The sequence below is a fragment of the Salmo trutta genome, chromosome 15 (genome assembly GCF_901001165.1).
Source record: "Salmo trutta chromosome 15, fSalTru1.1, whole genome shotgun sequence".
Classification (NCBI taxonomy): Eukaryota; Metazoa; Chordata; class Actinopteri; order Salmoniformes; family Salmonidae; genus Salmo; species Salmo trutta.
In genome coordinates this window covers 35461846-35487208 of record NC_042971.1, presented here as the reverse complement: position 1 = coordinate 35487208, position 25363 = coordinate 35461846, and the positions used below count along the sequence as shown (strand labels likewise).

The window sequence follows — 25363 nt, the reverse complement described above, 5'->3', positions numbered from 1 at the left end:
CAATGGTTTTAAGTGGAGTTCAAAGTGTCTGTCTGGTTGTTGAGGGAGAGGGGGGTGAGATCTTTTTTAATGTCAGTTGACTACTTTCCTTTTTACTTCTGTAGTTTGAGGGTACTGTATAGGCATGTTTCCGAGCACTGGGAGTAGGCTAAGTAAGGGAGAGGGGAGAAGAGAACGGGATACAGCTAATTCAATCTTGCTTCCTTTTCCGCTGGAAATCTGATGTGGGAACTCCGCTTAGGCTTTTTCTTTTACGCCTGCTAAGTTAGGTTAGGGAGGTAGTGTTGGTCATACATTTCACTGCACTGTTCTCATCTGAACCCTCATAACACGCATGGCAGATTTACTGGAAAGCTTAAATGTGATCAGATGATGGCATGAAATACCACTTTTCCCCTAGTGTGCGTGTGTATGGTGGTTGAGAGGGGGAGAGATGTCCGTGAGTATCAACTGTAATAAAGACAAAAGCAGCCCAAGGTCATCGAGGTCCCAGACTCATCAATTAGATAAAAAAAACATTGGTGCCCCCTGATAAAACGTCAGAGAAAACAATTCCCTGATAAACAGTTCCAGCTGAATGGAATTTGTTTTGAAAATGTCATTTTCGTTTTTTGCATGTAGGCTGTTTCTCTGGTATTCACCGATGCCTGACGATTAATTCATACATAGCTCTGTCACATAGACGTCAGGCTCTCTGTGTTGACTTTGATAGACATTCATCTCCCTTTGTTTCTATTGCTCTCATTTCACTGGCATTGTTGTCTGCTGCTCAGGACTGTTTCTGAGTCGCTGTGAACAAGGACGTCTGTCAGATCCAATGGACAATAGAATCAGCTACCGCAGCAATGTGGGGTTCATGGCTGTTAGAGCTTAGTGTTCTGTGACCATATGAAATGCTCGGAGGGCCTTCTTGCTCTCCACAATAGCGGATGTGACTGAGACTGGGCTGTCTGGTGTGACCCCAGTCTGTCATGCCTCAGAGGGAGGTGAGGCGACGGGGTTGGAGATTGAGATGATGAGGGTCTTGAGAGCAGTATCACTAACTAGGCCTAACCTCCAGGACTGGACAAACAGGCTCCAGGAGGTTGGCAGCATCATTGTGCTGACAACACTCTCACCACAAACACAATGTGCCTTCAGTTCAAAGAATGACACAAGGGATGTTCCAAGGGTAATTTAAGGGAATTCCACTCCTATTTGCATTGTGCTTTTCATTCTAGCACGACAAATCAAAATGTATTGGTTACATATACATATTTAGCAGATGTTATTGCGGGTGTAGCAAAATTCTTGTTCCTTGCTCCAACAGTGCAGTAATATCTAACAATTCACAACAATACACACATCTAAAAGTAAAAGAATGGAATTAAGAAATATATAAATATTAGGACGATCATGTCGGAGTGGCATTGACTAAATACAGTACAATAGAATACAGTATATACATATAAGATGAGTAAAGCACTATGTAAACATTATTAAAGTGACTAGTGTTCCATTATTAAAGTGGCCTGTGATTCCATGTCTATGTATATAGGGCAGCAGCCTCTATGGTGCAGGTTCAGTAGCCGGGTGGTAGCCGGCTAGTGATGGCTATTTAACAGTGGCCTTGAGATGGAAGCTGTTTTTCAGTCTCTCTGTCCCAGCTTTGATACACCTGTACTGACTTTTGGATCATAGCGGGGTGAACAGGCCGTGGCTCAGGTGGTTGTTGTTGATGATAATTTTGGGCCTTCCTGTGACGACAGGTGCTATAGATGTCCTGGAGGGCAGGCAGTGTGCCCCCGGTGATGCGTTGGGCAGATCGTACCACCCTCTGGAGAGTCCTGCGGTTGCGGGTGGGACAGTTGCCGTACCAGGCGGTGATGCAGCCCGACAGGATGTTGTCAATTGTGCACCTGTAAATGTTTGTGAGGGTCTTAGGGGCCAAGCTGAATTTCTTCAGCCTCCTGAGGTTGAAGAGGTGCTATTGTGTCTTCACCACACTGTCTGTGTGGGTGGACCATTTCATATTGTCAGTGATGTGTACGCCAAGGAACTTGAAACATGCCACGTCTCCACTGCGGTCCTGTCGATGCAAATGGGGCGTGCTCCCTCTGCTGTTTCCTGAAGTCCACGATCAGCTCCTTCGTTTTTACGTTGGCACCACTCCGCCAGGGCCCTCACCTCCTCCCTGTAGTCTGTCTCGTCATTGTTGGTAATCAGGCCTACTACTGTTGTGTCTGCAAACTTGATTGCGTTGGAGGCGTGCATGGCCACGCAGTCATGAGTGAAAAGGGATTACAGGAGGGGGCTGAGCATGCACCTTTGTTGGGCCCCTGTGTTGAGGATCAGCAAAGTGGAAGTGTTTCCTACCTTCACCACCTGGGGGCAGCCCATCAGGAAGTCCAGGACCCAGTTGCACAGGGCGATGTTCAGACCGAGGGCCCCGAGCTTAACGATGAGCTTGGAGGGTACTATGGTGTCCGTGTAAGCGTCAGTATTTGGCTTCTGTCTATTTGAGCTCATCAGTCTGTTGGTAATCCTGTCGAACGCGGCTTGTGTTGTGTAGTGGAGCTGCATAAGTGTTGCTCTCCACTTTCTGGAGGATCAAGTTTTGAAATCAGTGGAATTAGAGTATGATCGCTGAAGAGATGGAGAAAACACCAGTGCACATTGAACATGGTTTGTTAGCTCCCAGCACTGTGGCATTGTTGGTACTGTGTTTGTTGTTTAACTAGCTAACGAGCCAGCCAGCTAACGTTAGCTAACGTTATGTGCCGTGTGTGAACTTACACTTTGTTTACTTAGCTAGGTTCATTGTTTACCTAGCTAGCTTATGTCTTAAGCTAATGTGCACTGTTAGCTAGGTAGCTAACGTTAGCTGGCTGGCTCCCTAGCTGATGTTATTCGTATCCCAGAGCCATTTACTTTTCTAGTTACAGCCTAGTTAGCATACATTGAACCTGGTTGGTTAGCTTCCAGCGCTGTGGCATTGTTGGCACTGTTAATTGTTGTTTAACTAGCTAACGTTAGCTGGCTGGCTCGTTAGCTGGCTGGCTCGTTAGCTAACGTTACGTGATGTGTGTACAACACCCGTTGAATATGGCCAGTGTCAGTAAACGTCTGCAAAAAAGCGTAATGAAATTGTTGCCAGCAGAGCTGGTTAGGCTGTTTTCATGTTATCCATGGGTAAATAAAATCATTGGTCAGAGCGTCAAGTGCGTGCTCCGAGAGCGAAACGAGATGGGTGGGGCTAAAGCTTAAGTGGGCGTGAATGATGCTGAATGGGTGTAGATGATAAAGAATAGCTCTTCACTAGATACCAAAACATTCAAAGGCCATTTTCTCAAAAGGGAGTTTACAAGTTGATCAACTTTCAAAGTAGAATTACTTTCCCATTGTTCCTCAAATGCAGTGTGTGATATACCATTTTGTAGAGTCTCTACTTTTATCCAATGTAAAAAAATAAAATAAAAAAAACACAATTTCAAATTTTGCTACATCCAGGGGGTTAGTCACAATTGCCCTGGGGGGTATGAACAAAGGATCCAATTCGGGGAAAGTTGTATTCCTGGTCGTAATGCTGGTGACTTACTGCCGCTCTGATATCCGGCTATATGTAATAACACAAAAAAACGTTCTGGGCTAATAATGTAAGAAATAACACACAAAATACTGCAAAGTTGCTTAGGAGCTAGAAGCAGAGCAGCCGTGTCTGTCGGCGCCATCTCCTTATCTCCCTACCACCAAATGATACACAGATTACTTTAAAACATTGGGCTGGCAGAACATGCAGCAGAGGCGTACGATTGATGTAACTCACTCTGGGTCTGAACTGCCCATGGCCCACATCCAAAACCTGGTCCAGCTCCCTGCTTACTTTTAGATTACAGAATGCAGTTTCAACCCAGGCTCTGGTCTCGTGTGTGTGTGTGTGTGTGTGTGCACCTGCGTGTGTGCACTAATTCAGATTTGTTTCACCAGGTTGTAGTAAAAATTTATTTTTTGTACACAGTATCATTTCAATGGTATTGAATTATACACAACTAGTAATCTGTGAGCTACATCGAGGGGATATAGCCTAGCAGACTAGTTTTAAAAAAAAGCTGCATTTTTAGTTTTGACAGTGGAAGCCGACTGACTGTCAAAAGGATTTTTCTATGTGGCGGCAGCATGTGACAACTCCATTCTCTATGGACTGTGGTTCCATGCTGAGGGCTTAAAGCTCTTATTGAATTGAATGGAGAACATCTTTAGCTCCGTTGATGTCACCAGGAAAATATGTTTATTCATTCTAAGAATAACTCCTTGAGAAATATAATGCTCCATTTGGATGATGAGCAGAGCTACACTTTTTAGTTTATTTTTTCTTATACATAACCTACAGTGGGGGAAAAAAGTATTTGATCCCCTGCTGATTTTGTTTGTTTGCCCACTGACAAAGAAATGATCAGTCTATAATTTTAATGGTAGGTTTATTTGAACAGTGAGAGACAGAATAACAACAAAAATATCGCGAAAAACGCATGTCAAAAATGTTATAAATTGATTTGCATTTTAATGAGTGATCGAATAAGTGATCTCTCATCTTTGTTGTTGTGAGTGGTAGAGGGAGGGGCTTTGGGTGTTATGTAAACCATAGAGAAAGAGACAAAGCGAGAGGTTTCTCTCTCACCAAAATATGTCCAAAATAACCCCAATGCATTTCTATGTGCTTATTTTGAACATAAGCTTGTCGCTTGCCTTCCTGCTTTTTGGGACAACAACTCCTATTGTTCAGGTGGAAACATGAGCATCTCGTCATTATATACAGATCTCTGGTGTAAATGGTAAGGTGCACAGTACAGAAGAAGCAATCAAGACAACCAAAAAGTCAACATGAGAACAAGTGGACATAAATGAAAATACAAAAAACCTTGATTCTGCAATACTGGCATTTGGAATATCGCGAGAACATACATTTGTATTAATTTTATATATCACCCAGCCCTACCTCAAAGTTGCGTCTACATTTTAGTCATATAGTAGACACTCTTGTCCAGAGTGACTTACAATTAGTTAATTCATTTTAAGATGGCTGGGTGAGACACACATATCAGTCGTAGCAAGTATATTTTCCCTCTAAAATTGTTAACAGCAAAGTCAGTGCTCTTTTTGTTTCTCTTTTTTTGTGGGGGTGCCGTGGGATTCATTTAACATACCCATTAAAGAGGTAGGGTTTCAGATGTTTTCGGAAGATGGGCAGTGACTCTGCTGTCCTAGCTTCAGGGGGAACCTGGTTCCACCATTGGGGTACCAGGACAGAGAAGAGCTTTGACTGGACTGAGCGGGAGCTGACCCCCATAGAGGTGGGAAGGCCAAGAGACCAGGGGTGTCATAACGGAGTGCTGTGGTTGGGGGGTAGAGTTTGAGCACATATAAACTAAGTAAAAAAAAACATGTATCTCAAACGGAGCATTTCAAAAAGGCTTGCTATTTCCTCAAATAGGATGATGTCATCCTCGTGAGCAGGATGAGCTGGCCAATCGGCGGTCTACTCGCATTAATATTTCTTATGACTGGTATACGCCCACACAATTGTGTTGGGGTACGATGACACCATTCCAAGACACACAAAGCTGCCTTTTAACATAATTGAAAAACATTTTTTCACTCATATTATAATTAATTATAGATCATATTTCATAGAAATCTGGTAACACCGGACAGTTACTTTTAACTGAAACATAAGTGTGAACAACGAGGCACTCAGATGGAATCCTGATTTGTTTTAGAAGTAACATCATAGACTTAGTCCTTCTAATTCGATCTTTAGCCCTAAGGTGCTAATGAAGGGAATGCCATGCAATCAGTGTGTGCTATTCGGCTAATGAACTTCCTCTCCCTCCCTCTCTGTGTGTCCAGGTGTTGCCCATGGCCTGGAGATCACGTCCCAGGGACCCACGTCCATAGAGAAGGCCAGCAGTGAGAGTGTCAAGCTGGATTGCCAGTTTTCTCTGGCCGCCGTGGACTCTGGCCCCCTGGACATCGAATGGAGCCTGCTGGCCTCCGACAACCAGAAAGAGGACAAAGTGGTGTGTGTTTAATGGGGTCCTTCCGAGTGGTGTTTGTTCTTTCATCCATGAAAAAGGGTTTGGGGGTTATTCCTGCTTTTGGTATGTCAGAATTCATCATTATGTCGGAACTATCCAGTGTTACAACTGAAGTGTTATGTGAGAGCTGGGACAATAAACCAAAAATTACCGACATTGGCTTCCTTTTAGCGAAGCATTTTGCGTACGTGAGTAATTTTTGTTGATTTTGCTACACAACGTTTCTGTAGATTATTCTAAATCCATTATTTGGTCAACAGTAATAGTCTATGCATTATGTTGATTCTGCTATGAATGTATCTGCCTGTCCCTCTTTCACTGTCGGCTGCTGACTCTCACTCCCTCTCCCCACTGTGCGCACGGTGGAGGGCGAGATGCATTCTGAGAAGCACAAAATGCTATTGCGGGAAAAATACTGTTCTCTTTACAGAGAAGAGAGTCGCAGCTTTCTGTCAGTGTCTGTATATATAATGTATTTCTCACCTCTGGTTTTGATGCGCCTGCGGACCGAATAGGCCTACATCAACTAGCCTAGCAATGGAACGTCTAGCTAAGTGTTTTGAATTCCCACTTCCTCAGGTGGTGAGTAATGTAGCCTATAGTCCAATAAGCACAAAGATGACAGCAAATTCCCTGAAGAGCCACAAATATATCTGATCATTCTGGATCCTATTTTGAGAGGTTGGACATCAAAATGCATGCATTTCCTGGATATGTTCGATGAAATACAATACATGACCAAAAGTTTGTGGCCACCTGCTCGTCGAACATCTCATTCTAAAATCATGGTCATTAGTATGGAGTTTGTTCCCCCTTTGCTGCTATAACAACCTCCACTCTTCTTCAAAGGCTTTCCACTAGATGTTGGAACATTGCTGCGGGGACTTGCTTCCATTCAGCCACAAGAGCATAAGTGAGGTCGGGCACTGACGTTGGGCGATTAGGCCTGGCTCACAGTCGGCGTTCCAATTCATCCCAAAGGTGTTCGATGGGGTTGAGATCAGGGCTCTGTGCAGGCCTGTCAAGTTCTTCCACACCGATCTCGACAAAGCATTTCTGTATGGGCCTCGCTTTATCCACGGGGCATTCTCATGCTGGAACAGGAAAGGGCCTTCCCCAAATTATTGCCACAAAGTTGGAAGCACATAATCATCTAGAATGTCATTGTATGCTGTAGCATTAAGATTTCCCTTCACTAGAACTAAGGGGCCTAGCCCAAACCATGAAAAACAGCCCCAGACCATTATTCCTCCTCCACCAAACTTTACAGTTCGCACTATGCATTTGGGAAGGTAGCGTTCTCTTAGTATCCACCAAACCAAATTCATCCATCGGCCTGCCAGATGGTGAAGCATGATTCATCACTCCAGAGAATGCATTTCCACTGCTCCAGAGTCCAATGGCGTTGAACTTTACACCAAACCAGCCAACGTTTGGCATTGCGCATGGTGATCTTAGGCTTGTGTGCGGCTGCTCAGCCATGGAAACCCATTTCATGAAGCTCCCAACAAACAGTTATTGTGCTGACGTTGCTTCCAGACTTCGTTCGGAACTCGGTAGTGAGTGTTGCAACCGAAGACAGATGATTTTTACGTGTTTCAGCACTCGGCGGTCCTATTCTGTGAGCATGTGTGGCCTGCCACTTCGCGGCTGAGCCGTTGTTGCTTCAAGACATTTTTACTTCACAATAACAGCACTTAAAGTTGACCGGGGCAGCTTTGACGAACTGACTTGTTGGAAAGTTGGCATCCTATGACGGTGCCACGTTCAAAGTCACTGAGCTTTTCAGTAAGAACATTCTACAGCCAATGTTTGTCTATGGAGATTGCATGGCTGTGTGCTCAATTTTATACACTTGTCATCAACGGGTGTGGCAGAAATAGCCAAATCCACTAATTTGAAGACGTGTCCACATACTTTATATATATATATATATATATATACAGTTGAAGTTGGAAGTTTACATACACTTAGGTTGGAGTCATTAAAACTAGTTTTTCAACCACTCCACAAATTTCTTGTTTACAAACTTTAGTTTTGGCAAGTCGGTTAGGACATCTACTTTGTACATTACACAAGTAATTTTTCCATCAATTGTTTACAGACAGATTATTTCACTTATAATTCACTATCACAATTCCAGTGGGTCAGAAGTTTACATACACTAAGTTGACTGTGCCTTTAAACAGCTTGGACAATTACAAAAAATTATGTCATGGCTTTAGAAGCTTCTGAGAGGCTAATTGACATCATTTGAGTCAATTGGAGGTGTACCTGTGGATGTATTTCAAGGCCTACCTTCAAACTCAGTTCCTCTTTGCTTGACATCATGGAAAAATCTAAAGAAATCAGCCAAGACCTCAGAAAAACAATTGTAGACCTCCACAAGTCTGGTTCATCCTTTGGAGCAATTTCCAAACAATTTCCAAACACCTGAAGGTACCACGTTCATTTGTACAAACAATAGTACGCAAGTATAAACACCATGGGTCCACGCAGCCGTAATACTGCTCAGGAAGGAGACGCGTTCTGTCTCCTGGAGATGAACGTACTTTGGTGCGAAAAGTGCAAATCAATCCCAGAACAACAGCAAAGGACCTTGTGAAGATGCTGGAGAAAACAGGTACAAAAGTATCTATATCCACATTAAAAGGAGTCCTATATCGACTTAACCTGAAAGGCCGCTCAGCATGGAAGAAGCCACTGCTCCAAAACCGGCATAAAAAAGCCAGACTATGGTTTGCAACTGCACATGGGGACAAAGATCGTACTTTTTGGAGAAATGTCCTCTGGTCTGATGAAACAAAAATAGAACTGTTTGGCCATATCGACCATCATTATGTTTGGAAGAAAAAGAGTGACGCTTGCAAGCTGAAGAACACCATCCCAACCGTGAACCACGGGGGTGGCAGCATCATGTTGTGGGGGTGCTTTGCTGCAGGAGGAACTGGTGCACTTCACAAAATAGATGGCATCATGAGGTAGGAAAATGATGTGGATATATTGAACCAACATCAAGACAACAGTCAGGAAGTTAAAGCTTGGTCGCAAATGGGTCTTCCAAATCGACAATGACCTCAAGCATACTTCCAAAGTTGTGGCAAAATGGCTTAAGGACAACAAAGTCAATGTATTGGAGTGGCCGTCACAAAGCCCTGACCTCAATCCTATAGAAAATTTGTGGGCAGAACTGAAAAAGCGTGTGCGAGCAAGGAGGCCTACAAACCTGACTCAGTTACACCAGCTCTGTCAGGAGGAATGGGCCAAAATTCACCCAACATATTGTGGGAAGCTTGTGGAAGGCTACCCGAAACATTTGACCCAAGATAAACAATTTAAAGGCAATGCTACCAAATACTAATTGAGTGTTTTGTAAACTTCTGACCCACTGGGAATGTGATGAATGAAATAAAAGCTGAAATAAATCATTCTCTCTACTATTATTCTGGCATTTCACATTCTTAAAATAAAGTGGTGATCCTAACTGACCTAAGACGGGGAATTTTTACTAGGATTAAATGTCAGGAATTGTGAAAAACTGAGTAAAAATGTATTTGGCTAAGGTTTATGTGAACTTCCGACTTCAACTATATATATATAAACTCAGCAAAAAAATAAACGTCCTTTACCTGTCAACCAGATACTATTTTCAGCAAACTTAACATGTGTAAATGTATGTATGAACATAACAAGATTCAACAACTGAGACATAAACTGAACAAGTTCCACAGACATGTGACTAACAGAAATGGAAAATGTGTCCCTGAACAAAGGGGGGGGGTCAAAATCAAAAGTAGCAGTCAGTATCTGGTGTGGCCACCAGCTGCATTTAGTACTGCAGTGCATCTCCTCCTCATGGACTGCACCTGATTTGCCAGTTCTTGCTGTGAGATGTTACCACAATCTTCCACCAAGGCACCTGCAAGTTCCCGGACATTTCTGGGGGGAATGGTCCTAGCCCTCACCCTCCGATCCAACAGGTCCCAGATGTGCTCAATGGGATTGAGATCCAGGCTCTTTGCTGGCCATGGCAGAACACCGACATTCCTGTCTTGCAGGAAATCACGCACAGAACGAGCAGTATGGCTGGTGGCATTGTCATGCTGGAGGGTCATGTCAGGATGAGCCTGCAGGAAGGGTACCACATGAGGGATGAGGACATCTTCCCTGTAACGCACAGCATTGAGATTGCCTGCAATGACAACAAGCTCAGTATGATGATGCTGTTACACACCGCCCCAGACCATGATGGACCCTCCACCTCCAAATTGATCCCGCTCCAGAGTACATGCCTCGGTGTAACGCTCATTCCTTTGACAATAAACACAAATCCGACCATCACCCCTGGTGAGACAACCGCGACTCGTCAGTGAAGAGCACTTTTTGCCAGTCCTGTCTGGTCCAGCGATGGTGGGTTTGTGCCCATAGGCGAAGTTGTTGCCGGTGATGTCTGGTGAGGACCAGCCTTACAACAGGCCTACGTGCTATCAGTCCAGCCTCTCAGCCTATTGCGGACAGTCTGAGCACTGATGGAGGGATTGTGCGTTCCAGGTGTAACTTGGGCAGTTGTTGCCATCCTGTGCCTGTCCCGCAGGTGTGATGTTCGGATGTACCGATCCTGTGTAGGTGTTGTTACGTGGTCTGCCACTGCAAGGACGATCAGCTGTCCGTCCTGTCTCCCTGTAGCGCGGTCTTAGGCGTCTCACAGTCCGGACATTGCAATTTATTGCCCTGGCCACATCTGCAGTCCTCATGCCTCCTTGTAGCATGCCTAAGGCACATTCACGCAGATGGGCAGGGACCCTGGGCATCTTTCTTTTGGTGTTTTTCAGAGTCAGTAGAAAGGCCTTTTTAGAGTCCTAAGTTTTCATAACTGTGACCTTAATTGCCTACCGTCTATAAGCTGTTTGTGTCTTAACGACTGTTCCACAGGTGCATGTTCATTAATTGTTTATGATTCATTGAACAAGCATGGGAAGCAGTGTTTAAACCCTTTACAATGAAGATCTGTGAAGTTAATTAATAAAAATCCAAATTTCTTTGAAAGACAGGATCCTGAAAAAGGGACATTTCTTTTTTTGCTGAGTTTATATGAAGCATTTAATCATAGTCTAAGACTACCATCTGTTGTCTTCCTTGGCACTAGAAAAAAAAATTGTCTAGCCAGGGATAATCAACTAGATTCAGCCGCGGGACAATTTTTTTATTCTTGAGTGGATGGTCGGGGGGCCGGAACTTAAATACAATCACTGGCTGCCAGTTGTGGAACCCTGGTCTAGAGCCCTGCTGCTAATGTACATTAACTGTTCATTAAAAAATTTCTTTATTGTTGTATTTGTTGTTATCCTGATCACTTTCTATCCATATCGGCCAGCTCTAGCCCCCCCCCCCCACAAAATAAATGTAATCGTTATGGCACAACAATTTTCAGTATATCACTAATTGGATTTTTGTCCTTAACGCCCAGCTCTGTTATGCCAGTGTTAGTGTTATTTCATAAGTAGAAACCTGAACACTACGGTTAACCGGAGCCATATACCATATGTGTTGCTCTATGGCGCTGTGGTTAACTGTTTTTTAATGAAACACTATCATGTCAACTTTGATACAGTGCCTGTCAGTTGAGAAGTAAAAGGGAGATGTCAGGTTTTGTTCCTTTTTGTTAACCGTCGATGGAACCATTGAGTTCTCATATGTGTGGTAAGGGAAAATTCCCACACAACCCCCATGACTATAAAAACAGCAGTTCATCTTTTACTCGGTGCATGTTTTTAAAGCGTTATAAAATATCCCACATGGGTTTGAGTGGCATCGCTCTTTCAGTGTGTGCAAGCGTGCACTGTGCACGCTCGTTAGTGCGTGAGAAGGGGTTTGTGGGGGTGTGTCAGTTGGCTCTCGTGACCTCACCCACCTGCTCTCTGCATGGTACCTCTATTGAGTGGAATGCCACCTTCCAGCCTTGCTGTGAGAACCCAGCAGCTCTGTGTACAGGCTGTGTCATCCCTCTGTAGTCTGGAGGTATGGGGTACACATGGCTGCTGAGAGAATAGACAGATCCACATAGCCCATGCATTGCCTGAGGGCATGTATCTAGAAGCTTATAGAGGGATAGATGGCCTCACTCCAGGCCTCTGAATGGTGGGGGAGTCTCTCCTGTGTCTCTCCATTCCACTCCTCCGCAAGTAATGCCTCTGCATCCTCTCTCTCTCTCTCTTTGTCCCCCATGGCCTGAGTTTTTTGTGTCCAGGGCTAGAAGAAGATCAGTAGGAGCCCTTCATTAGCTGTCCCTCTCACCATTCCTCCCTGGCTCCTATTTCCAGCCCAGCCCTGCTCTCTCCTCTCCCTCCATTGTCTCTGCTAAATTCCGTTTTTTTTTAAATTGGGGAGCTGTGCCTCAGGAGAGCTCTATTTGTTTTTGACCTACTTAATTTTATTCAGAATGGGAACCACTGATGATTCATTGGGAGGGGTGGGGGTGGAAGAAGTGGCGTATTTCCCAAAAAATAACATTATTGTTATTATTATTATAGAGCCGTCATTGTACTCCCCAGGTTTGGCGTTTCTGTGTAAAGACTACAATGCTCATGTGGATATAACTGTAGAAGCCAGTTGTGGGTGGTTTTCCGTTTGTGGTCTACCTCCTCCTCTCTAGTTGTACTCAGCTGTAGACATGTTTTGAATGTTCCATACTCAGAGTTTAGCCTCACTGCTCATTATTTTGTCGTTCATTGCGCCTCAAACCATCTCCAATCTTTTACAAGAGCCACAATCTCACCAGACCATTTCTTCATTCACAACGGCCAAGTTTCTATCTTCCTCTGAGCGGATAGATATTAATTGACCAATCAGAGGGACACTCAGTGCATAGACAGACACACACGCGCACAGCCTACTTGCGCCCTGGTCGGGTGATGTCATGTGTATTATCAGTAATTAGTGGCCTGTTAAATTCACTGGCTGCAGGGCTGGCTTGGTGTATGTGACAGTGCCCAGTAGGATTAGTGCTGGCCAGAGCTGGGGCTACACTGTACTGGCAGGCTGGACTACTGGACGTCCAGAGAGTGAGAAGGGAGGGGTGATGCTGGGGCTACACTGTACTGGCAGGCTGGACTACTGGACGTGTGGTACTGATCTACTCTGCTGGAAGGGGGGAGGAGATGGAGGGAGAGTAGAGGATGGGATATATGACAAAAGGAGATAAGGGGAAGTAGCAGAGGAGAGGGAGTGGAGGAGAGCGTGGGATGGAATGGGAGGCGTGAAGAAGATATTGAGTGTAGAGGTAGACGGGAGGGGGCGGACCCTTTACGTACCACTCCCTATGACAGACTACTTTGAGTTTGCACAGTCAAACTGGCATTTTTGTATTTCTAAAGTAGGGAAACAACAATGCACTGCTTGCATCGGATAATTCATTTAGAGATTTGGGAGTTGTGGTCTGTTTATATGGTATATCTGAATTCAGGGAATCAGTGAACCATAGCTAATGCACCTCTTTGTTGGCCTGAAATGAAGAAATGCCATGCCTACAGTAAGAGATAATTAGCATTTAGCGCTCATCGCGGAGACATTACAGATAGGCTGGAAGCAGGGTGCGACCTGAGTATTGTATTCTCAACTAAGATAATGGTAACTACAGTCATGAAAATACATGAATGATAGTTGCCTTTAGCGCTATATTCTCAAGGTTAGCTGGGAGAATGGAACAGTAGCTAGCTGCTTTAAATTCCTGGTGGACTGATAAAGGTTTGTGTCCTTGAGGAAAGCACTAGAGCTTTGTTTACTGAAGAAAAGCTGACATGAAAGTGTAGTGGTTCAGGTTAAACCTTGAGATTCAATTTGGAGCCAAGGTACATTTCTGAAACTGACTATAGGGGCATGGCTGAGTCAGGAGAAAAGCCTGACTTTACCAAAGACGCAAGAACACTGTCGCCAGAGTCAGACAGACCGGGACATTGAGTGTAGTGTACACAGGTGATGCCACTCCCTGTTTTGCCTCTCAAATTACCCCCACCCTCTCCGTGCAGGGGAGTCACATGATGATGACCTCATCTTTAAATGGCCCCATGTAAGTAACCGAACCTTTGTCTCACTCCTGGTGCTGCCAGTATAATAGAGGTTGTTTCCCTTCTGCACTTTCTACTATTTTCTTTATTAGTTCATTACTATTTAAGGTGACTTTAAATGTCCACTAAGGTGCCACCCTAACTAATACAATATACTATTATAATTATGAGAAGAGGTCCCTTAGTGCAATATTTGTCCACAGAGACTTTCAGTCTGACCTCACCAGATGGATACTGTAGTACTGGTCTACCTGTTCTGAATCAGAACTCAGGAATGTGTCCTTGTTTTCAACTCTGCTTGTCTAGTTCTCTTCTCATTAACGTCTGCCCTATGTTTTCCAGTACGTAGGCCCTCTTGGAGTTTTTATAGGATTTGTTTTATTGAGCCACGTTATTACATGTGGTATGTACAAGATTGTAGTCTGTGTGTGTGTCTGAGATTGTGTCTCAGTGTGAGAGGGAGTGCTTGTTGCCTGTCTTTACCCTAGTGCCTCAGGCAATTTAATTTCCTCTCCTCCACCTTCTCTCATCGCTTTGTTATTGCTGCCGTTGCTCTGATCCCAGTGAAGTTAGTTTGAGGGCTCCATGTCTCTCCTGGGATCCAGGTGGAATGCATTACAGTTTACGTGTCTAATAGGTACAAGATGTAGCTTAGCCTACACAGCCTTGGCAGCCCTGCCGTGGGGTCAACAACAACGCTCCCCAGCCGAGCTGTTAGACATCTCACAGCCCACCATCCCTCCGGTTCTCTTTGTTTTCTTCTCTCTCGCTCCCTCACAGCCCACCGTCTTTCCGTTCTGTTCGTCTCTCTTTCTTTGTTTTCTCTTCCCTTCCTCTCCCTTGGAGCTTGCTGCTACCTCTGTGTTCATTAGGAGGCCTACTCAGTTTTTCCTCTACTCTCCTCCACTGCGTGTGTATGATGGTGATCATTGCACACAACACAAGCCCCCGTCTCTGACAAGCTCCATGGAAAATGTAGAATATTATGCTTACCTACGTGTATGTGTTGTCTGCCTGCGATGTGAGAGAATTGTTTGGTTTTTCCTCCTTCGTGCCGTGGTGTTTTGTTTACTTTGCCTCCGTGCTGCTCCTGTGCGGCTCGTTGTCCGTTGGCTCCACCTTGACTCCATCTTCTGGCTTCTGCTCTGAGCGCTGTGTTGTAGGGGAGGGGGAGAGACAGATGGGGGTAGGGGAGGTGAAGGTAGGGCTGGGGGCTGCTGCTGAGCTCAGGTCATAGCTTTCTCTATCTCTCTGTTGACACAGCAGGTGTTGCTTTGACTCCACAGTAGGGCTTTGTTTGTTCCATGCAATACCTCCGCAGCACAGAAAGGAAAGGTCAAAAACAAGCCAGAGCCAGGCATAGGACATTAGGGAGATAACAATACACTGACTCTTCATTTCAGTGTCTGTTGTTTTAGTAAACAGAGACGGGGGGTGGGGTGGGCTTTGCACTCACTCTTAATAACCAGCTTCGACTTGGATTATTTATCCAGGCTTGTTTTTCTGAAAAGTTGTAACTTCGTTACACCCAGCTATCTCCCTCTAATTCTCGGTCTATTCCCTCCCTCATTTTCTCTTTCTCCCTCCACCCCCAGGTGATCCTGTACTCTGGGGACAGGGCCTATGAGGACTACTACCCTGCAGTGAAGGGGCGGGCCCACTTCAACTCACCCGACCCAAAGAATGGTGACGCTTCCATCAACCTGACTGGTCTGAAGTCCTCAGACACGGGGACCTACCAGTGCAAGGTGAAGAAGGCCCCGGGCATCCGCAGCAGAAAGATGCTACTGACCGTCATGGGTTAGTGGGTTGCCATGGGTGACATTTTTACATTTTAAACAGCCGCTACTCTGCTATCTACAGTTGAAGTCGGAAGTTTACATACACCTTAGCCAAATATATTTAAACTCAGTTTTTCACAATTCCTGACATTTAATCCTAGTAAAAATTCACTGGTTAGGTCAGTTAGGATCACCACTTTATTTTTAAAATGTGAAATGTCAGAGTAATACAGTGAGAGAAAAAAGTATTTGATCCCCTGCTGATTTTGTACGTTTGCCCACTGACAAAGAAATGATCAGTCTATAATTTTAATGGTAGGTTTATTTGAACAGTGAGAGACAGAATAACAACAAAAAAATCCAGAAAAACACATGTCAAAAATGTTATAAATAGATTTGCATTTTAATGAGGGAAATAAGTCTCCCCCTTTTTTCTCCAAACATGACGATGGTCGATATGGCCAAACAGTTCTATTTTTGTTTCATCAGACCAGAGGATATTTCTCCAAAAAGTACAATATTTGTCCCCATGTGCAGTTGCTCAACCGTAGTCTGGCTTTTTTATGGCGGTTTTGGAGCAGTGGCTTCTTCCTTGCTGAGCGGCCTTTCAGGTTATGTTGATATAGGCCTCGTTTTACTGTGGATATAGATACTTTTGTACCTGTTTACTCCAGCATCTTCACAAGGTCCTTTGCTGTTGTTCTGGGATTGATTTGCACTTTTCGCACCAAAGTACGTTCATCTCCAGGAGACAGAACGCGTCTCCTTCCTGAGCAGTATTACGGTGCGTGGTCCCATGGTGTTTATACTTGCGTATTATTGTTTGTACAGATGAACGTGGTACCTACAGGCGTTTGGAAATTGCTCCCAAGGATGAACCAGACTTGTGGAGGTCTACAATTGTTTTTCTGAGGTCTTGGTTGATTTCTTTTGATTTTCCCATGATGTCAAGCAAAGAGGCACTGAGTTTGAAGGTAGGCCTTGAAATACTTCCACAGGTACACCTCCAATTGACTCAAATGATGTCAATTAGCCTATCAGAAGCTTCTAAAGCCATGACATAATTTTCTGTAATTGTCCAAGCTGTTTAAAGGCACAGTCAACTTAGTGTATGTACCCACTGGAATTGTGATACAGTGAAATAATCTGTCTGTAAACAATTGTTGGAAAAATTACTTGTGTCATGCACAAAGTAGATGTCCTAACCGACTTGCCAAAACTAAAGTTTGTTAACAAGAAATTTGTGGAGTGGTTGAAAAACGAGTTTTAATGACTCCAACCTAAGTGTATGTAAACTTCCGACTTCAACTGTATCTGTTCAGTAAAAACTCCACGCATAATGCCTTTTGAAGGGTACATGTGGCAAACTAGATAAGTGTTTATGTAATACCCCTCTAGAATGGCGTGGTGATATGTTTAATATTCCTAGTGGTATGTATAGATCTAGAGTTTTCCTTGATATTGCAATCCAATCTATATACGGTAGGGAAATGGCTATGTCAATATCAGATGACATCAAAATAGCCTACTAAATGTAGTAAAGTGTTGTAAAATGTACATTAATGCTGCCTTGTTCTGAAATGATGTATGCTCAGTGTTTTGCTTTGCCATTAAGTGATGGTGTGATTGATGAGCATCACACATAATGTAATGTCACCTCAGCCAGCTGTTCCATTGTTGTTGCTAAGTGACAGTAAAGTAGTGTAAAATGAAGTGATTTGGGCGTTATGACAGCCACTCAGCTAGCTAACTGCGTATCATAAATGACAGTGGGTGTAGAATAGGCAGAACACTCTAGTGATGTCTACGCAAATCGACTTGCCGTGTATGGCTGCTCGGTGACTCAACTTTACTCTGAACATACAGAAACTCACTCAGTCACTCAACCAGTCAGCATATTTACATAAGAAAAGCAGTGTGGGCTGACGGCTGTGGTCAAACAACATATAAACTTTTATTAGAGCCCTGCACTGATGAAGGATTTCTCATAAACGTTGTGTTTGGCTGAATAAAATGTGATTAGGACACGGTTGTTTTCCTGGTTAACCACATCTCTCTATTGAGAAACTGGTTTTGTGACATGATCCGTTGGTGTTATATTTACCTTCCTTTACCAGGAACTAAACAAAAACAATGTCTTTTTAGCCATTCCTTTACACCAGCAAGGCTGGCTCGAAGTCTCTCAGGTCTACAGGAAGGCTGGCTCGAAGTCTCTCAGGTCTACAGCAAGGAAGATTCAATTTGTTCAGTGTACCCGAGCCAGCCAAGGAGAGATGGGCTTGAGCTGACTAGAGCAAATACCTAGGCAGGCCGATGGTGATGGTCCTTAGGGAGCTGTGCAGAGGAATTTCTTGGCCACAAAGCTGGTCATCTAGTGTCTTTACTGGTTTAGTGCCGCCGCCTGGTAGTGGGTCTGACAGGCCTAAAGGCATTGAACCCTGGGGCAGAGCTATTCCTATTCTAGAGGAGAGCAGTGTGACAAGGAGACAGGAAGACATCTTCCCTGCACCGCAGTTTACCTTCAGGTCAATATCGTCACCAGAACGTAAATGCTCCCGAGCGCATTGGCAGGGATGGACACGGTCACACACTCTCAGGAAGTAGGCACACACAGACACACACACACACACACACACACACACGGGCATTTGTCCTGAGTGCAGGTAATGTTAGGAGCTGTGTGCGTGTTGTGTCTCCCTGTATGAAGATCGACAGTGAAGGTAACAGAAGGAGAGGGCACACCTGCAGTCAGTACAGCACCCCGGACAGGCATGTCAGCAACCCTCGCAACCAATCAGTGTCTGCCGCTACCTCACAACAGCTTTCGGCAGCCAATCACAATTCCTCTCTCCCTGGCCTTAGTCCCAATCACTATCTCATTACCCATACGCCACTACAGTATTTAACATGCCAATCGCTCCCTGACCTGATTCCAAACAACCAATCAGCCCTGCCTAGACCTCTCTAAAGCCAATCTTTCTGTCTCCCTGGCCTCAGTCCCAACCGATCCCTCATTGTCTTTATAGCCACCCTACTGTGGTCTACCACAATGTATCACTCTCCCTCTATCTATACTGTGTCCTATCAGTACCTCAATGTAGTCCAGCACAGCCAATACATCTCCTTATCTTTAGCACTTCATATTATACCACATCCATATAGTCCACCACAACCAATCTCACACTCTCTACAGTATCTGTCTCAAGATATTATTTTTCTCTTTCTACCTCCTCTCGCTCGTATCACCCCCCCAGTCCATCAGCACTCATTTAATTTATCTTCCATTTCTACTCCCCTCTCTCGTTCTGTCCATCCTGCCCCCTGCCTTTTAGATTAGTATGGGCTGGGCACTGCACTATGTGCTGCCGTGTCACACAGGACAGGGCTGTCTGGTGTTAATCCACATGGTTCTGCCTGATAAGTCCCTGTCCCTGATCTCCCCTCCCTCTCCTCTCGCTCCCCTCCCTTTCCCTGGGCTTTGTTGTTACAGCGCCCATTACCAAACCATGATGTCAGCGCTCCAGCACGAAGCTCTATCCGAGAGACACACAGAGAGAGCGAGAGATGCACACAGAGAGAGACAGAGCGATATACGCACATGCAAACACACATTCACACACGGCCAATCAGGCTTCCTAAAGACGACAATATTTAGAATGCCCCTCCACCTCTCAACCCTAGCTTAGTACCCATACCTCATCCCACCCCCTCCACCTCCCACCCCTAGCTTAGTACCCATACCTCATCCCACCCCCTCCACCTTCCACCCCTAGCTTAGTACACATACCTCATCCCACCCCCTCCACCTCCCACCCCTAGCTTAGTACCCATACCTCATCCCACCCCCTCCACCTTCCACCCCTAGCTTAGTACCCATACCTCATCCCACCCCCTCCACCTCCCACCCCTAGCTTAGTACCCATACCTCATCCCACCCCCTCCACCTTCCACCCCTAGCTTAGTACGCATACCTCATCCCACCCCCTCCACCTCCCACCCCTAGCTTAGTACCCATACCTCATCCCACCCCCTCCACCTCCCACCCCTAGCTTAGTACCCATACCTCATCCCACCCCCTCCACCTCCCACCCCTAGCTTAGTACCATACCTCATCCCTCCACCTCCCACCCCTAGCTTAGTACCCATACCTCATCCCTCCACCTCCCACCCCTAGCATAGTACCCATACCTCATCCCTCCACCCCTAGCTTAGTACCCATACCTCATCCCTCCACCTCCCACCCCTAGCTTAGTACCCATACCTCATCCCTCCACCTCCCACCCCTAGCTTAGTACCCATACCTCATCCCTCCACCTCCCACCCCTAGCTTAGTACCCATACCTCATCCCTCCACCTCCCATCCCTAGCTTAGTACCCATACCTCATCCCTCCACCTCCCATCCATAGCTTAGTACCCATACCTCATCCCTCCACCTCCCACCCCTAGCTTAGTACCATACCTCATCCCTCCACCTCCCACCCCCTCCACCACCCACCCCTAGCATAGTACCCATACCTCATCCCTCCACCTCCCACCCCTAGCTTAGTACCATACCTCATCCCTCCACCTCCCACCCCTAGCTTAGTACCATACCTCATCCCTCCACCTCCCACCCCTAGCATAGTACCCATACCTCATCCCTCCACCTCCCACCCCTAGCTTAGTACCATACCTCATCCCTCCACCCCTAGCATAGTACCCGTACCTCATCCCTCCACCTCCCACCCCTAACTTAGTACCCATACCTCATCCCTCCACCTCCCACCCCTAGCTTAGTACCCATACCTCATCCCTCCACCTCCCACCCCTAGCTTAGTACCATACCTCATCCCTCCACCCCTAGCATAGTACCCATACCTCATCCCTCCACCTCCCACCCCTAGCTTAGTACCCATGCCTCATCCCTCCACCTCCCACCCCTAGCTTAGTACCATACCTCATCCCTCCACCTCCCACCCCTAGCTTAGTACCATACCTCATCCCTCCACCTCCCACCCCTAGCTTAGTACCATACCTCATCCCTCCACCTCCCACCCCTAGCATAGTACCCATACCTCATCCCTCCACCTCCCACCCCTAGCTTAGTACCATACCTCATCCCTCCACCTCCCACCCCTAGCATAGTACCCATACCTCATCCCTCCACCTCCCACCCCTAGCTTAGTACCCATACCTCATCCATCCACCTCCCACCCCTAGCTTAGTACCCATACCTCATCCCTCCACCTACCACCACTAGCTTAGTACCCATACCTCATCCCTCCACCTCCCACCCCTAGCTTAGTACCCATACCTCATCCCTCGACCTCCCACCCCTAGCTTAGTACCCATACCTCATCCCACCCCCTCCTCTCCTCTCCAGCAGACAGACAGACGGTGAGTTCAGTTGGTCTGTTCGTCTTTGCCTTGCACTGGATCCGGCCTGGTTTCAATTTGGAGCTTTGTTTGCTTTTGAATTCTCATCTCATCTCCTGCCAACAGACTGAGGGAACTGTTTGCGTACGCTTGGCTTTCCCAGAGGCCCTACCCCGTGTTTGTGTGTGTGTGTGTGTGTGTGTGTGTGCGCACGTCACTCTCCAATCTTCATCATCTTTAGTGACAGCACCTGTAATGACAGCAGCTGTATCAATTACCCTGATTACTGCTCTCATTATGCTGATGACTGCTGCTATGAAGGGGACACACACACACACACACACACACACACACACACACACACACACACACACACACACACACACACACACACACACACACACACACAGAGCTCAGCAACCTGCCAGGGGGGTGTGCATTGGAAAATCAGGAAGGGTTTGTGTAGCTTGAAGCTAATTTCTGTTTTCCGCCATGTATGCCATCTCTAATAGCTTATGCCCTCTCCCCCTCCTCTCTCTCCCCTGGCAGTGAGGCCGTCCAAGCCCAGATGCTCTACTGAAGGTCCCACCCAGGAGGGAAAAGACGTGGTCCTGAGGTGTACGTCCAGTGAGGGGACCAACCCCCTGCAGTACACCTGGGAGAAGACCAGCGACAACAAGATTCTGCCTGCCTCAGCCGTGCTAGGTAACACACACGGGATGTAATTATACACTGAGTATGCCAAACATTAGGAACACCTTCTTAATATTGAGTTAACCCCCCCCCCCCCCAAGTTGGCTGGATGTCCTTTGGGTGATGGACCGTTCTTGATACACACAGGAAACTGTTGAGCATGAAAAACCCAGCAGCAATGCAATATTTGACACAAACCGCCTGGCACCTACTACCATACCCCGTTCAAAGGCACTTACATTTATTGTCTTGCCCATTCACCTTCTGAATGGCACGCAATCCATGTCTCAATTGTCTCTAGGCGTAACAATCCTTCTTTAACCTGCCTCCTCCTCAATCAACTACACTGATTGAAGTGGATTTAACAGGTTACGTCAATAAGGGATCATAGCGTTCACCTGGATTCACCTTGTCAGTCTGTCATGGAAAGAGGTGTTCTTAACATTTTTTTTATACTCAGTCTATTTATTGAAGATTTTAACAAAACACAATGTGGTTACACAAGTTTTTACCATCCTCAGATGGAGCAGATCATTTCAAACAGAATGGATATTCACTGCCAACTCAAGTAAATGGCCAGAAATGTTTCCGGAAGGTTTTTGGCTTCCTGAACGTGCCCCTGTGACCTCTCTGTCTTGTAGACCCTGTGGGAGGCACCATGAATGTAAGGAACGCGTCCATCAGCTCCTCTGGAACCTACCGCTGCACTGTTAAGAACCACGTGGGCATGGAGGAGTGTATTCTACAGCTTGGCATCACTCCTCGTGAGTCCCTCAACGCCCCCTGATTCACCTTTATCTGGGCTTTAATTGAACACTATCATTTTTTTATTTATCAGGTGTGGATCTGTGCTTGGATCTGTATTGGCTGTATAGAGTCAAGATGGTGGAATTGTGTAATTTTATCATGTATTATTTTTATGATCTGTGGTCTAGCACCCAACACTGCTGGTATCATAGCTGGAGTCATCATCGCTGTGCTGCTGGCCCTCATCATCATCGCCATCATCCTCTTCTGCTGCTGCCGCGCCCACCACAGGAAGAAGTACGAGAAGGAGATCTCTTACGAGATCAGGTACGGTCACTGCATTATTACACCATTGTACAGCACTGGCATAAACTGCATCCAGCTGCTATTAGATTAGATATGTGTTGGTCAGATGTTCACAGACATTTGCTTGACAAAAATGCACTGCAATAGAATGGCCAGACATAGTAAACATACACATTAATGAAGAACAACAGAAATTACAGCTTAATGACTTGAGCCCTCCCTTCCCCATAACATAACTACCCTCCCTGCCGCCCTCATATACTCAATACTGCACATCTCCTTGGTGTCCAGGTCACTGAGCACAACACTAACTTTCAATGTCCATGATTCCACATATAACCACATATAACAGTGTAGTATACAGTACATTACAACTATCTTAATAGCATTGTGGGACGAGTGTATAGGTTCCTCTAAAGGTTTTCTTTTATTTCGGTAATTTGGCTGCTGTAGCCTGCAATAAATCAAAGACAGCGTGACCGTGCCATGTTCTCCGGGCCCAGCTCCTCCCTATCCGGTCACGGACACGGGAAAAAGGCTGTCGCACCATCAGCGGTTTTCTATTTTTTTCCCTTCCTCAAATAAACGTCTGTGTTAATCAGTTTGGGTGGTTTATTTGTTCTGTGGATCCTGTGTCTGTCCTGCCCAGCCCCCCTGGACACAGTGTTCCATCCACTCTGTCTCTCTGTCTTTGGGTCTGCTAGCGTCAGCCTGGACACTGTCTATCTGCCTGGCAGCGCAGCGGAGCATCATAACAATTAGCCCAATGAGCACTGTGTCTGTGTGCCCAGTCCTGACACACACACACACACACACACACACACGGCGGCACGCATACAGACACTAATACACGCTTAGGGATATTAATGTACTCACAAACACTTCGGCACACGCATTTACCAACATATTCAAAGCCACTGGCCCCTCAGGCTCAGTTTGATTGAGCTCTTTAATGGATTATTGCAGGTTATTATGTGTTAATTGTGTTGCTCTGGGAGTAGAAAGGGGTTGGTGGGAATGAATGTTGCTTAGTTACCACTGTTGAGAATCTTACTGTGGCTGATCAGAGCTGGCACAGCTGGAACTACATTCCATCGTCACTAGCTATCATCTTTATCACTACCTTTCACCCACACTGTCTCTCCCTTCTCACTCTCTCCTTCTGTCTGTTTTTCTCTCTTTCCCACTCTTTCTGTCATTCTGTCTCTTTCATTCGCCTCACCCTCTCTCTTTCAGTCAGTCTGTCCTCTCCCTTTTTCTGCCTGTCTCCTCTCTCTGTCTGTTTCTGTCTTTCACCCTCTCTTTCTGTCTCCCTATCCCAATCTGTCTCATTCTGTCTCTTTCGGTCTTTCTCTTATATCTCATTGTTTATCTCTCTCTGACTCTGTCTGGCTGGACACCTAGGTGAAATCCCAAGTGAATGTGAAAGGGGAGTGAAAAGCTTGTCTCTTGTTGTTTACATGCCCATCTCACTCTCTTTCCCCCCCTTTCAGAGAGGACGTTCCCCCTCCAAAGAGCCGCGTGTCGACGGCTCGCTCTTTCACCAGCGTGGGCAGCCAGCGTTCCTCCCTGGGCTCCATGTCCCCCTCCAACCTGCATGAGTACGCCCTCAAGCCCCAGTATGACAAGATCCCCTCCGTGGAGGAGTATGAGAGGCCCCCCAGCCACACACCCCTGCCACCGCCTGTCGCCAGCAAGATAGCCGGCCGTAACCTCAGCCGCATGGGCGGCATCCCCGTCATGATCCCCGCCCAAAACAAGGACGGCTCCATTGTGTAATGGAGAGGGGGAGAAAGGGAGGGGTGGGACTGGGGGACACTAGCCAGAGAGGAGGTGGGGGGCTGGTCTGACGACTGGAGAGATGGAGGGGTGGGACTGGGGTACACTAGCCAGAGAGGAGGTGGGGGGCTGGTCTGACAACTGGAGAGATGGAGGGAGGGACTGGGGGACACTAGCCAGAGAGGAGGTGGGGTGGCTGGGCTGGGGACTGGGCTGACTGATTTTATGTCCTCCATCACTCGTAAGCTGTGGTGCTGTACTGAGGAGAAAAGAGATGCAGTACTGTACCATATCACATCAGGCCCACTATGAACTATTTACTGAAGGCAAAAAACAACAGATCCTTTTATGAATTTTACTTCCTGATCTTTCTGACAAGCAGATACAAAAATACTAGGGTGGCTAGCTACATTTTAATGGTCAATTCAGAAAGGTTGCTTTGTACATAGTTGAATGCAAAGTTTTTTTTTTAATCTAGCTGGCCCTGTCCTTAGAGATGTGTGCAGAGCAGACCAAGGTCTCTGATTGGCCTATGGTGGGTTTTACTGTGAAAGTATGACAGTG

At 46.0% G+C, this 25363-nt stretch overlaps 1 protein-coding gene across 1 annotated transcript in view; it reads left to right on the top strand.

The window, feature by feature from the left end:
- cxadr (CXADR Ig-like cell adhesion molecule) overlaps nucleotides 1-24846 on the top strand; it is a 61590-nt gene extending 36744 nt beyond the window's left edge. Inside the window, exons 2-7 of the mRNA XM_029691170.1 lie at nucleotides 5887-6056; nucleotides 15733-15937; nucleotides 21824-21979; nucleotides 22609-22731; nucleotides 22903-23041; nucleotides 24514-24846. Of these exons, the coding sequence (XP_029547030.1) occupies nucleotides 5887-6056; nucleotides 15733-15937; nucleotides 21824-21979; nucleotides 22609-22731; nucleotides 22903-23041; nucleotides 24514-24799 (1079 nt within the window). The 3' untranslated portion in view covers nucleotides 24800-24846. The remainder of the gene's footprint in view (nucleotides 1-5886; nucleotides 6057-15732; nucleotides 15938-21823; nucleotides 21980-22608; nucleotides 22732-22902; nucleotides 23042-24513) is intronic.
- The last annotated feature ends 517 nt before the right edge of the window (nucleotides 24847-25363 follow it).